At 47.7% G+C, this 13,140-nt stretch overlaps 1 protein-coding gene across 2 annotated transcripts in view; it reads left to right on the forward strand.

Moving 5' to 3' along the window:
- The window catches only part of faf1 (Fas (TNFRSF6) associated factor 1), a 58,623-nt gene that overhangs the window by 13,796 nt on the left and 31,687 nt on the right, over positions 1 to 13,140 (forward strand). For both annotated transcript variants that reach the window (XM_084472642.1, XM_084472643.1), the window contains exon 8: positions 5,995 to 6,081. In XM_084472642.1, coding sequence (XP_084328768.1) covers positions 5,995 to 6,081 — 87 coding nt within the window. The remainder of the gene's footprint in view (positions 1 to 5,994; positions 6,082 to 13,140) is intronic.

Genomic DNA, 13,140 nt, shown 5'->3' on the forward strand with positions numbered 1-13,140 from the left:
TGAAATTAGTTCAACTTTGTAAAACAAAAAAAAGAGATTCAAATGACAAACTACGAAGTTGCACAAATCAGTGTAAAAATATACACCTTTGGACTTTTGGAAATGTTTCACTAGAACCACTATCAATCCAACTCAAGGTTTGACTGCATTAAATGTACGAGACAGATCAGGGATATTTCTGTGTCACTGTTTTAGCTTCCTTCTGCTTTGAGCTGCCTTCCAAATATAGTGAGGTACTGCAGATGCTGGTACAACCAATAAGGAATAAAGACTTTCCCAGTGAAATATAATTTCCTCTGCTAATCACAATGTCTTACTCATATCCATCTCATTGTTTCCCTTTTTGTTTATGCAAATAGACAAAACAGTTTTTGCCCCACTCCCTCTAATTCGCAAGGTTAAAATCATTCAGTTTTTAAATAATATTTACTTCTATCATTTTTTAATTGCATTTTAATTGGATAATCCATTTTTCATCCATGTTTCATTTTTTGGCAGAGAAAAGCCTCGACAGCAGTGCGGCCGCCCATAATGCAGCTTTCCTTCTATTTGCGAGACATTGCTAGACTATCTCAAGCCTCCCATTCATTATTCAGCACAAATGATCAAATTTCCGAACACATAATTACTCTCACAGCTGTGGTCTGGTACACTCCAGTCTTTTTCTCCCCGCTTTGCTTTCTCCCCCCCCCCCCTGCCCGCCCGCCTGCGACTCTCCCCGTGGTCTGGGACCCTGGACTAAATGACTGAATCCTGTTTGATCTGGGCATATGTGGGGGGTGAGGACACAAGGGTCCGTTCATTTCCTCCATCTAAAACTAAACCGTGGATTTGAAGGCGAATGAAATATTCATGGTTATTCATGCAGGGCCCAGTGAGGAGTCCACTGCCTCGCTTCCTGTCCTCTCTAATATTACTGTCACTTCTGAAGCCCTCTTACTGGGGCTGAAGGGTAAACTCACTCCCGCTCCTCCTCACTGCTTAGCGAGGAGTATCTTGAGTTGTGTTTGTGTGCTTCCTTTTGTGAGCTCAGTCCGGCGCACACCCTTCTTTATTTAACAGTTGTGAAATACAGCACGTCTTTATCACATTCTCACGGGACATTGTGTACTGTTTCCCCTGGCCAGATTGCATCATAAGGTCTTTCTTCTTGCTCTACCCTTCTTGTGAGAGCATACGTCGTTTAGTATTCATGGGCCTGCTACCTCAGGTTAGGGGAGGCGCAAACCGTATGCGGTCACAAACACTGACCCGTTTAACCTGGTCGTCAATAATATAGCTATTACAAAGTATTCTTTGACTTGGCTTGGCTATTTTGCCATACCTTATCTTCCCGTCATTGACGATCGGTGCATGTCAAGGCTCAGAACCTCTGATTCACCCGCAGTAGGATTCTGTTCTGGGCCTTGAGGCTTTCATCCCCCATCCCTGCGTACGACCGCCCGGGCCTGTGCCTGGCTCTAGTGACCATCGCAGCGGTAATAACCAGGCTCCTAGCAGCGCTTGTAACGATGCTAATTGAACAGATTAGTGCAGCCAGTGTGTTAAAGCCCACCTCCTCTGCCCTCTCTCTTCTCTGTGCTAGTCCCCGCTTCAATCCTTCCACCGCGCTGTCCCTCCCATCACTCTGTCTCCCCTGCCTCCCGCTCTGCCTCTCTCTTCTTAGGCAGATGGTTCTGATGAGCGCCCACTGTGAACCTTAAGTGTTTCTGCTGGGATTACAAACACTGGGGAGTGGTCCCTGTGGCGTGGGAGGGGGGAACCAGGGCCACAGAAAGGAGCAGAGGGCCGCCGGCTTGGTGGGGGGCCCGTCGGGGGCCGTAAGCACTGGGGAAGGGGACAATGCGGGCTCAAACGGGCCCTGTTGTCGTGGTCCTTTTCCTTACGCATGCTTGTCTTTAGGCATAGCGAGGCCCCCCGCGGTGAGGAGGAGGCCCAGAACTTTAACCTGCAAAGACCTGCACTCTGGTCTCCCTCTGTTGACCATACTCTCTTTCTATTTACTCTTTAGAGGACTGGCTGTTTTCTCCCTCCTCTGAATATTGGAATGTGTGGGGACATAATATGTCATTACAGCGAGTGTACACACCATCCAGAGGCCGGTGAATAGGTTCAAAAACTAGGGGCGGAGAACTACAGGTGCAGGGCAATGAAAAATGGTTATAGTTAAGAGCAATCTTCTTATTTTTTTGCAAATTTGCTTTGGGTCATACTTGACATAGACAAAAGACTTGTGTGTTTGTCTGGAATACGTGTTCACAACGACGCAAACAATCGGAAGGCTGTATTTCTCTCATTGAAGTGCGACAAAGAAGTTACATCATTTTCAGCCGGCCCGACACCCTTTCTCTGTCCATACTGTGTCTCCTCACGGACACATATGGTCCCTGCTACAGAGCACCTTTCTCTCGCCCGGCTCCCCTTTGTCTTAGCTGAGGACCAGTCGATGGTCCCTGCATGTGCATATCAATAGGGATAGAGTCCTGTCTTATTGTTTGTCTTTGCCAAAGGCTCTGGCTTTGCCTTGTGGCTCCCAGGGAACTGTCACCCACACCCACACCCTCCCCCAACGCCCAGCACCCAACTCCTCATCCCTGTTTTCTTCTCTCTCTTTCTCTCCCTCCCTCTCTCCCTCTATGTGTTTCTCCAGAGCCCAGGGCTGTGTAGTGTAGACTGTGATTGGCATTCCCAGACAAGAGTGCGGGGGTACGTTGCTGGCTAGTGCGCGGGCTAAGCTGCAGAGCAAATGTTTGCCAGGGAAGAGGAGGGTAGAATAGGGGTGGCCGCTGGGTCCGGGCCGTCCGTGACCAGACCAGTTGTCCTGGGGATTTCGCTCACTCTGCTGCCCCGGAGGCCCGGGAAGCGGGTCCCGTCCCTTCTCCACGCAGCTGGGTGACACAGAAGCACCCAACGCACAAGCACAGGGACAACAGAGCGGGATGAAAGAAAGAAGGGTGGATGAAGAGAGGGATGAATGAATGGCATCTGGTGCACAGGGAAGACAGAAAATGAGAGAGAGAGCTTGAGACTGTTTAACGGCAACCTTTTCTTCGCTTTGATTCCCTTCCAGCGAGGGATTACAGGCACTTGGCATTTACAGTGATTGGATCATTAATGTTGCTGCGAAGAGTATTGCTCTGTGGCGACTGATCGCTGCCAGCCTAGCTCTTCTGTGCCGGAGAAACCAACTTATTCTCTCTTCATCTGCGCCTTAGCAACAGGAGGACGGAACACAACCCCCCTCGCTCAGTGTATTTGAATACCAAGATTTAAAGTTAATTTATTTTTTATAGCTATCAGTCCTCTGTTTGGCGCTCACTTGATGCCTTGCACTATAGTGGAGGACCATCTGGTTCACAGTGAAATTAAGGACATACACCCAGAACTCTACAGTGTTGGGGTTGTGCCTTGCCTCTTTTATCATATTCCAACCATATCCCTTTATTTCATCTGAACTGACAAGGTCTAAATTAAATGATAGCGGCTTGGTCAGAATCCAATCGCCCATTATAGTAATTAGTGAAATGGGTTTCAAGGCAGACAGGGGGCAGCATTGCACAGCTCAGTCGCACGCAGGGAATTGGATGGAGCCAACATCTCAACAGTGCTTGAGTTTTTCACGGGGCCTTGCTCAAGGTGTGTAGTAGAATACAATGCAAGTCAATCTATCTACTTTGATATTGTTTAACCAAAATCAAGCTAGTCTCGTCCATCTCGCTTTCTAAAACCAGGTTCGGACACTCCAACGTAATGTTATATGGAGAGAGACATGACCGACTGCGCTTATCTGTTAATTGGCTGTGTTGATGATGGTGTTATTTCTCCGTGGTGAGGTCATGTTCTCCGCTGCCAGGTGGGCCCTCCACCGTCGCACCCCAGTCTTTCCTGGCTCTTCGGGCCCTCCCCCTCGCCCTCTTCAGGGTGGCCGTTAGTTTGTTGTTCCTCTGATGCTGCTTTAACCTCTGACTGCGGCCTCTTCATTACTAGTGTTTATGCCCCCTCTTCCTCTTCTTTCCGCCCTCCGTCCGATCGACCGGCGGGCCGTTCAATGAAATCCCTGTAGCCTGGCTGGTCAAACATAGATATTACACTCTGTAATAACACTGGCCACCTGGCCTGACCCCAGTCAGCCAGCCTGGCCTGTAGCAGCCCTCCATTAGGATAGCGACGCTGGATATACTGTGGGGAGAATGTGGGCAGGTTCAACTGCTCACTGCTTACTGTGTCTTACAGTAGTTGTAGCTGTTCACTGCTGCTGACGCCCAAAGCATGAATTCACGTCCTAACTTTTGTAAGTCATGGCGGGAATTCAGGTTTGGTGTCTTTGTTGTTGAACAAATAACTTGTGGTGTTTTTTTTTTTTAAACGTGCTTCATGATATGACAGTTGCTGTCGCGTGATCGATCCCTCAACCCACACACGCACAGACGCACAAAGAATAACACGAGTGCAGACTGCAGTTATATAAAGAGACAAAAGGTGCAAGCGCCCAACCAAAGTGCCCGAGGCCTTTCACGTTCCGATGTTTTGTAACTGCTGCTCTTCCTGCTCTGCACGGCACTGGCTCCGACATTGTGTTTGTAGCGTTCTTGAAGTTTCCACGTCCGTGCGCCGCGTATGCCCAAGGATACATCCCTCCCCGCTGCCGTCACCAAAGGCTGGATTTGACCTTGTGTGCAGAGCGGGCTTTGCGACACAATGGGCGGTTTGCTCAGCATCAGTGTGTGCCGCTGCGGGGCCCACTGGCCGGGACCTCGGTCCAGTAATGCGCCCAGAATCCACGGCCGCCAGCGCAGAGGCGCCGGCCCCGGGGGGCTTTGATCACCTCCCGCCCGACGCACATCAGGCTGGCGTTGGGGCTTTAAACCAACAACCCCCGGGACGCGACACTGGCCGCCCAGCGGGGCGGCGGCCGCTGGGCCCCGGCTCAGCGTTTAAGACCACAGAAGGTTATTAAGTGGTGCAGATACGGGCGGCCGCGCCCGCTGAATGAGCGCAGAGAAATACTGTTCATTTCAGAGCGAGGGCTTGTTGTCGCTGGGCATTAGGCGAGGCATTCGAGGAATGCCGATAACACCGGCTTTTCTTTTCTCCTCTTTATCTTCGTCCTTTTGGATGCTTTTCTAACAGTTCGCTGCCTCTCTCTTCCCCCCCCCCCCCCCCCCCCTTTCCATGTGCTGGAAAGACAACTGCCAAGCGGGCATCCCTGCACAATGTCGTCTCTAATATCATCGTCTGACACACTTATTTATGTAAAAAGCTTTACCCACTTGGGTTCAATTAATGGCAATTAGTAGTTATGTTTATTGCTACTAATAGCAAAGACGTTTGGCTTCGAATGACCCCCAGTGTTGGTGTTAAAGCAAGGCACCGCAGAAGCGACTCTGACTCCCACTTCATTCTATAGCGCTGCTTTGAGATACGTGACGCACGCTTCATAATATTTACATCCAGCGTTTGCACTTGCAACACATTGCCATCTCTCAAAGCTGAATCGCGGATGGCTTGTGTTTTTGCCAAATACGTTTATCCTTTCTGTCTCTTCATTTGAAACCGGCACTCTTGCCAACATTAGATGCATAGAAACTCAAATATTTTCGTACATTTAACAAATAACCAGATTTTATGCAATAAATATGTCTCTAAAACATTTATTTAGCAATTGTATACAAATGCCAAGCTCAAATATAAACTATTTTGGCCATTTTGTACGTATATACTTATTCATAGTTAATAAAAAACAGATGGTTGCCTTGTTTTTAACACGAGCACATTCGGGTGAACATGAATGCTGAACCTAAGCATAGACAACAACAACAATGGACAGAGTGCTTGGGAGTCCTCCATACCCAGTGTAGTTGTGGTGTCAACCATGTATACACAACACGGTGACAAATCTCAAGTTGTCTTTGTTTCCCCACCCACTTTCTGCCCTGTATCTCAATGCAAATTAACCAAATGGTGATTTACTCTACCTTCCGTTTATGTGTGTAGGTGAAAAGGAACGTCTCAGACCTAACCAACATCCCTGTGCGGCACCAACAGTGGGAAGGATGGCCTGCATCAGCATCCGATGACTCAGTAAGACACACACACACACACACACACACACACACACACACACACACACACACACACACACACACACACACACACACACACCAGGTCACCAGGACCAAGCTAGCTAGCATCTCAAACGTTTGTAAGGACACAAACTACGAATCATCACTGTAGGACAGTGTCCCGACATTGTCCCATCTGTGTGCATGTGTACGCCACACATGCTTTGTGCTCAAACAAAGCTAAGATACTAGTGGCACAAATGTCAAGGGACAAGGCATAGATCACACTTAAAGCTTAGCGGCTTCTTTCCCCGTTGCCACGCTCTGGTGTCGCGCCACGGGTACAATAGGCCAGAGAGCCACAGACTGTCAACGCTACTGTCTCACAACCTCCGGGCCATGCTGTCGGCATCTGTCCGAGGCCGGAGAGTGAGACGTCGAAGCTAATTAAGACGTCAAAGGGGGTTCCCGTCACCATGTCCTCTTATCTGTGGACATTAAAGCTCACATCATTGAGTCTCTCCGACCTCTGCCGGCCCGGGGTCGCCCGTCCGGCCCATTCACCCTCGCACACGGTCAAACTGATCAGAGGTGGCTCGCACACAGACCCCTGGGGAACCCCCTGACCCCTTTTGTCCCCGGCCTTCTTTGACAGCATATGTGTTCCCATGCTAATTGTAAGGGCCGGTTTATTATGCTACTTTGCGAAGCTGTTGCGCACACATTCTACACTTTAGCTTTAACCCCCACCACACCACTACCGCCGCCACCACCACCACCACCACCACCACCACCCTTCCCATCTCATATCTCAACGTGAGTCTACTCTTTTTTTTTTTTTATCGGTGGTGGTATTATTTTGGCAGACCTATTTAACCTCTGTTGTCATGGATCACGTTTCCTTTTTAGTCTATGTACTTATTTTCCTGTCGCTGGTCACTTAACATGGCTGTCGTGCTCTGCACAGTTTTCGTGGATACACTCTTGTATCGGTGGCCCATTCTCAGTTCAATACTCTGTGAATGGACATTGGCTGCACCTGTTACGGTTACTGTTTCAAGTCAAGATTTCCGTGGACATTAATGTCCCTGAAAGGGGAAAAGGACAAAAGCTTTTGCATTCTTTTATTCTTTTGAAAAATAAATGTTTGCTATGTTTTGTTGCTTTGCAGCAAGTATCAGGCTATTGTGATGCCTGAATTAAATCAAACAGCCATGATGCGGATGCGTTATTGTTTGTATTGTCTTTCAAACTTCCACTGAAGAGATCAGTATGCCAGCATGCAATGGCAACATAAATGCAAGCCTCGTGGCGATGGAAAAGCTCTTTGCGGTGTCGGGATGTCACGATGGAGTGCAGTTCTTGATTTACACTGTAGTGCTGCAAAATCACTTCCTGCACCCAACAGCAGCTGCATCCTCTTGTAGGTATCCGAAAGTCCTGTTTACTCATCTAGAGGAGAGCGCTACCCACAGCCAGGATGCTGCGGCGGTGGATTTGTAATATAATTGACTAGAGAATAGTGGTCTCTATTCTGTGGCTCTATTTGATTATTACATGTACCGATTTATATACAGCCCTAATCAAGATTATTAGCAGCAAGTAAATTACGTGTTCTGCCTTCATATCAGAAACATAGGAAATATTAAAATTTTTTACCATTTACCATGATATAGACGTCATGTGGTAAATAACATTTCATATTTGTATTTATCTAAAAGTAATTGTAACATCAACAACATATGACTATTTTAGTTATAGCCAGTTGTTTATGAATGTGTCTTGTAATGACAAGACCACTTTTAACAGTCTCTTAGTAACCGTGGTTGTGCCATGCCTAGACCCTGCCGTCGGATCATACCAAGGTCATAGAGGACGTGGCATCACAGGACCGCTCTGGTGTCTGGCTGAACGGCATATGCAGCGTCTGTGTTTCTTGGATGTGGAAATATTAAAAAGTCCAGGGAGAGAGAAGAGAGAAGTGTAATAATGGCCTCCGCTCCAGCCCTAGCCCTCGGCCCCCTTTATTGAAACGAGTGTGAGGGTATTAACAGGCAGAAAAGCCCAGGGCCAGGGAAGCATAGCAGGCGTCCAGTTGGGCCGGGAGGCTGCACTCGGTGCCTAGCTCATTAGCCTAGTCTAATCTCCTGGGGTTTGAACCAATAAACGCGGCAGCCACTCTTCCGCTCCCGAGATGAGCTTCACACACTGGGCCGCTTGCGTGCTCAGAATCGATTCACGAACCTGGCTGCCTTTTATTATTAGGTGTGTGTGTGTGTGGTTTGAATTGGGTTTGTATTGAAATGAGCTACTGATGGCACTCAGCTTCAGTAGTTTGTATATAAGGGGAGTTTATACGGGAGATTGGCGTTCACAGCCCAGCAAGACGCCAGCTCGGCCCACATCTTCTCCTCAGGCGACGGTTTGGCACATCAATTACCGCACCATACTCCCGTACCAAGGTGGCGCAGAATCCATTTTTCACACCGAGGGGTGCATGCCTGTCTAATTATAGTTTAGTTAATTGATTGACTTGTAGAGGCTATCTGTGCCTTCCAGTGACTCTGATCTGCTGGGAAACCAAAAAACGGTGCTCTGGTTCACTGAGTGCTCCGTTGTTGTATTACGTGTCGCACGAGCAAAGGAACGAGTTCCCGGGAATTAAACCCTCGACTTTTGAGAGAAACCAGCGCACCAAGAGTCCCTCTTTGTTGGTGATCACGGAGAGCAATTGGTCGAAAGGAAGTTCTCACTTTTTGAAAAAAATAAGCTCGCTTTTTTGTTTTGTTTAGCGTCACCTGCCCTGATACTGTCCCCCCTCAATGTGTTTCATTGTTTATTGTACTCTGGAGCATTGAAGGGCCACATAAAGAGGGCTGAAATAGGACGCTCTTGTAGCGCCAAACAGGAGCGTTTACTCACCGCACTGGGCTATCAGGAGACAAAGGAGTTGAAATGTAAACGTGAGCGGGGAGAAGGAGCGCAGTGTGCGTCGGGGAGCAGGGAACGGCTGCTCATTTATCAGTCATAACTATGGCAGAATTATGACCGAGGTTTAGGAGAAAGCATTTGTCAGCAGAGAGACAAGGGCCCAAGTGGATTTGTGTATTCCGGCAAGATAATTGATTTAGCGTTTCATCATCAGTTGTTTTGGGGAAGTATGCTTTGCTAACTTTCTGATAGCACCACCCATCTGGTTTGAAACTAAACATAACTTGACAACATATTGATATCTATCAAGGCTGATACTATATCCCCTTGTGATGCATGTCGTTTATCAAAGCGTTCCTAACTATCCATAACATCAATGTAAATGCAGCTGATGTGAAAGACAAACTGGATGGTGTGTGCTTTTTAAAGTGAAGAGGCTCCACATTAATGACATTAATGTTATTTCATGGTAATAATTGTGATATTGACAGATAACTGATAATTAGCTTTATGCTGGTCTTCACATGGCTGTAATGGATAACGAGAAACGTCTTTTCATTTTTTTAACTAAGATAAATACACACATGATGCATTGCAGCGTGTTTGCTTGATTTAAATGATACAACATTTGGAGATATAAAAGATGAAATAATATTAAATCAAACTGGCTGATTTTAAATATTTAGGAGATGTTGATGTTGTCTTGATGTTGTGACGGCAGTCTGACAGTACCACAGTACTGCAAGACATCGGATAATGCTTCCGGTCATTGCGCATCCATCCTTTACGTGGCTATCTTTCTGCCATTCCTGCAATACTAAAATAACCCGCTTGAAGCTTTCTCCAGGAAGACTCACTCACATTTCAGGTGCAATGACTGACAGCCTTTCCTCCATCCTGTGGAATTGATTGGCAGGCCTCGGTGCGTTCTTATTACATCCTCCCATCTCTTCATCCCCCCAGCCCTCGGCCCTATCTCTTTCCTCCCCTCCAGTAATTGCTGACATTTATGCAGTGTTTCATGGTGTTTGCTAATGCATTAACGCTATGGGCTCTTGCCTTGTGGGCCCACAGCTCCCTCCATACACTGCGTGTATGGAATCCTCCTATACCTGACGAGGGCCTTTGAAACCTGTGGCTTATTAAGGCGGCCTGGTGGTTGCTGTAGCAACAGGGCTCAGTGGTAAACTCTCATAGAATGTATCCCCCCCCCCCCCCCCCCACCAGCCCTCAATCCCATGATTGGCTGTCTTCAGGTGACACAGGGCACAGTGGGCCCCTCTGGCCCTCTGTTTGTATTCTATTTATCTATTTCTTTTTTTTTTTTAACATCTTCCATTGTTTCTGGGCTTCATCATTCCTCCTTCAGTTTCCTTTTGAAGTGCCTTCAGTGAGGGGCTGTGGGTGTGTGTGTGTGTTATTGTGTCTTCACACTAGTGGCAGTGTTCCTCCCCATTAGCCCAGCCACCTCCAGGACCCCCTGCTGCCCGCCAGCACAGCGCCACAACAACCCCCTCGACGCGGAGCGAAAGGGCCAGAGCCGCCCGCTGTTTGCAGTCCCACTGATCTAACTGTCACCTATACCTACCTTGGCTTTTTAGCCGGTGTTTGTTGTGTATGTGTGAACGGGGGGTATGCTTGTGTACGTGTTCTGCCTGGATGAATCCGGGCAGTCGGACAGCTCCTAATATGAAGTGACAACAAGTGTTCAGCCAATGCTCAGAGGAGCCCGGAGGAGAAAACCAACAGGTGTTTAGGGCGGGGCGCCCTCTGTTCTTTTTCTCCTCTTCTCTCTTTACCTTCCGTTCATATTTTACCTAAGTCATTTTTTTTTCCCCTCTTGTAGTTGTACCATCCCTCTCAGCCCTTTTCTTGATCTGTCTCTTTTCCCAACTGACTCTCTTGTTCTCTCTTTCTCTCTTTCTCTCTCTCTCTCTCTCTCTCTCTCTCTCTCTCTCTCTCTCTCTCTCTCTCTCTCTCTCTCTCTCTCTCTCTCTTCCCTGCTGACTCTCTTTCTCTCTCTCTCTCTCTCTCTTTCTCTCTTTCTCTCTCTCTTGCTTGCGCTCTCTCTCTTTCTCATCTGTCTGTCTGTCTGTCTGTCTGTCTGTCCGTCCCTCCATCAAAGAGCGGAGTAAGGTGGTAGTGTGGCTGGGGTAGCCGTCAGTGCAGCTGTCAGTAGTAATTATCTCACACTCACAGCCAGACACCTAATCCAAACACTGCCTGCGCTAGAAAAGGATGAACTGAAACACGGGGAGAATGAAGGGAGAGAAAGGGAGGAAAGAGAAGCAGGGGAAAGAAGGGGAAGAAAGGCTTAGCATGGGTTTTTTTGGAGAGGCGCAGGGGTTAGGAAGAGAGAAAATTCCATTCCCTGCATCAGCCCCTGAATGCGCACGGCCTCAATGCAAGTGTTAATTAAAAGAATCCAAAAAAAGAGGAGGCAGGCCCTTTGTGTGGAAATGTGTGAGGGGGTCATTCTGGAGGTTAACCTCACCCTGTGCCCTGCGGCGTCCCGGCCTTGTTTTGGCGTCTCGCCGCTGAGCTGCCAGGCTGCACTGGTGCACCTCAACACTGGGAGAAGCCGGTGGGTCAAAGCAAGGAAGAGGAGAGAGAGGCATCTCCCTCTCTCCCTCTCTCGCTCTCACTCGCTCTCGTCTTTTCTCCTCCCCTCTTTGCATCCATGTCAGCCAAAGCCCTCCAGGCATCCATTGACAGGGGAAGTGATCAACTTTATTTATACACTCATTTGGCCCTCAGAGTAAAGCCTGTCATTGTGAATATTGGTGCGATGGAGGGGGGTGGCCGGGTCCCGTCAGCAGCCGCTGTCAAGATTCTCACGTTTGATTGCCACTCGATTGGGAGAACGGGGGAGAGAATAGAGCGGCGGGGCCATTCCTTAACATCTCTTTGAGCCCCGGACTCTGTATGGCTTTGTGTTGCTCAATGGCCAGGGCAGTCCTATTCTCAATGCCTAAGTCAACCCTCGGGCGCTGCGAGCATCATCTCTAAGATGAACACGGTTCTTCTGTAGGCCACTGTTGTTTCTTTCTGTCATTCAACAGCGGAGCGTCATAAATGGACTCAGTTTACTTCCAGTGTCAGGGGAGCCGCGCTTTTGTTCTAGTTTCAAGTCGTGCGTTCTTCGAGGGGGGAAATATGAAGAGGGCAACAATATAATGGCTGCTGTCCCGATGCTGAATGACCACGGTCGGAATGATGTTGCATGAATGCGGAGGAGCCAATTCAGCTAAGTGTTCTCCTTAGGTGTTCCATTGACACTCGGCTCTTCTGCCTGTTGCATGTTTAAACCTACCGTTGCCAAAATAAACAGAACTCTAATTACTAGTGGACCAGGAAACTTCATTTTACCCCCCCCCCCCACCCCCTTTTTTAATCTTTTATTGTGTTCTAATTAGATTTTAAACCTAAATATGATTTAATGTATTATTGCAAAGAAGACAGCATTTCCCGGTGGACATTGTGTGATTTTTATCACTGTTGTCATTTCCTTTTCCCTTTTTTATATTCCATTTTCAGATACCAGCAGTGTGTTATTCATTCTCGATCTATCGAGGGAGATACTGTATAACTCATATCTCACTGCATCTCGGATATTGTCCTGAAGGGACTTTAAAACACACTGGTCAATATTATAAACTATTTCTGTGTTCCAAAAGCTTGCTTTCATTCCCCAGACTCCAGCAAATCATAAAATGATTGTCTCCCCTCGGGGGGGCAAAGAGATAGGGTTTATTATCTTCTCCCGGAAAGGTCTCTATGTAAACACTGCATTTAATTTAAAAATGACAAGTGCATTTATGAAGGGCATTCATCCCAGTGACACCCAGTACAGCCCTCTCTGATGACAAAGGCAAGAACTATTTTTCTGCGTAATTACACCATGACATCATCCGCGGTTATTGTATAACCTATACCAGCCTGATGGTTTTCTGCTTTGGTTTTCATGGATGGAATCAGCGACAACAGTGTTTGACTTTGTTATATGTTTGGCTTCTTATCGGTAATTGCTTCATATGTGACACACAGAACTCAGTCTGTTTTTCTGCTCTGTTGGTTAAGCTATTCTCCGCTGCTATACAAGTGGAAGCCAGCATGAAGTCCTCCCCCCTCCCCCCCACCCACCTCC

The sequence above is a fragment of the Micromesistius poutassou genome (assembly GCF_964030765.1).
Source record: "Micromesistius poutassou genome assembly, chromosome: 9".
NCBI classification, from domain to species: domain Eukaryota; kingdom Metazoa; phylum Chordata; class Actinopteri; order Gadiformes; family Gadidae; genus Micromesistius; species Micromesistius poutassou.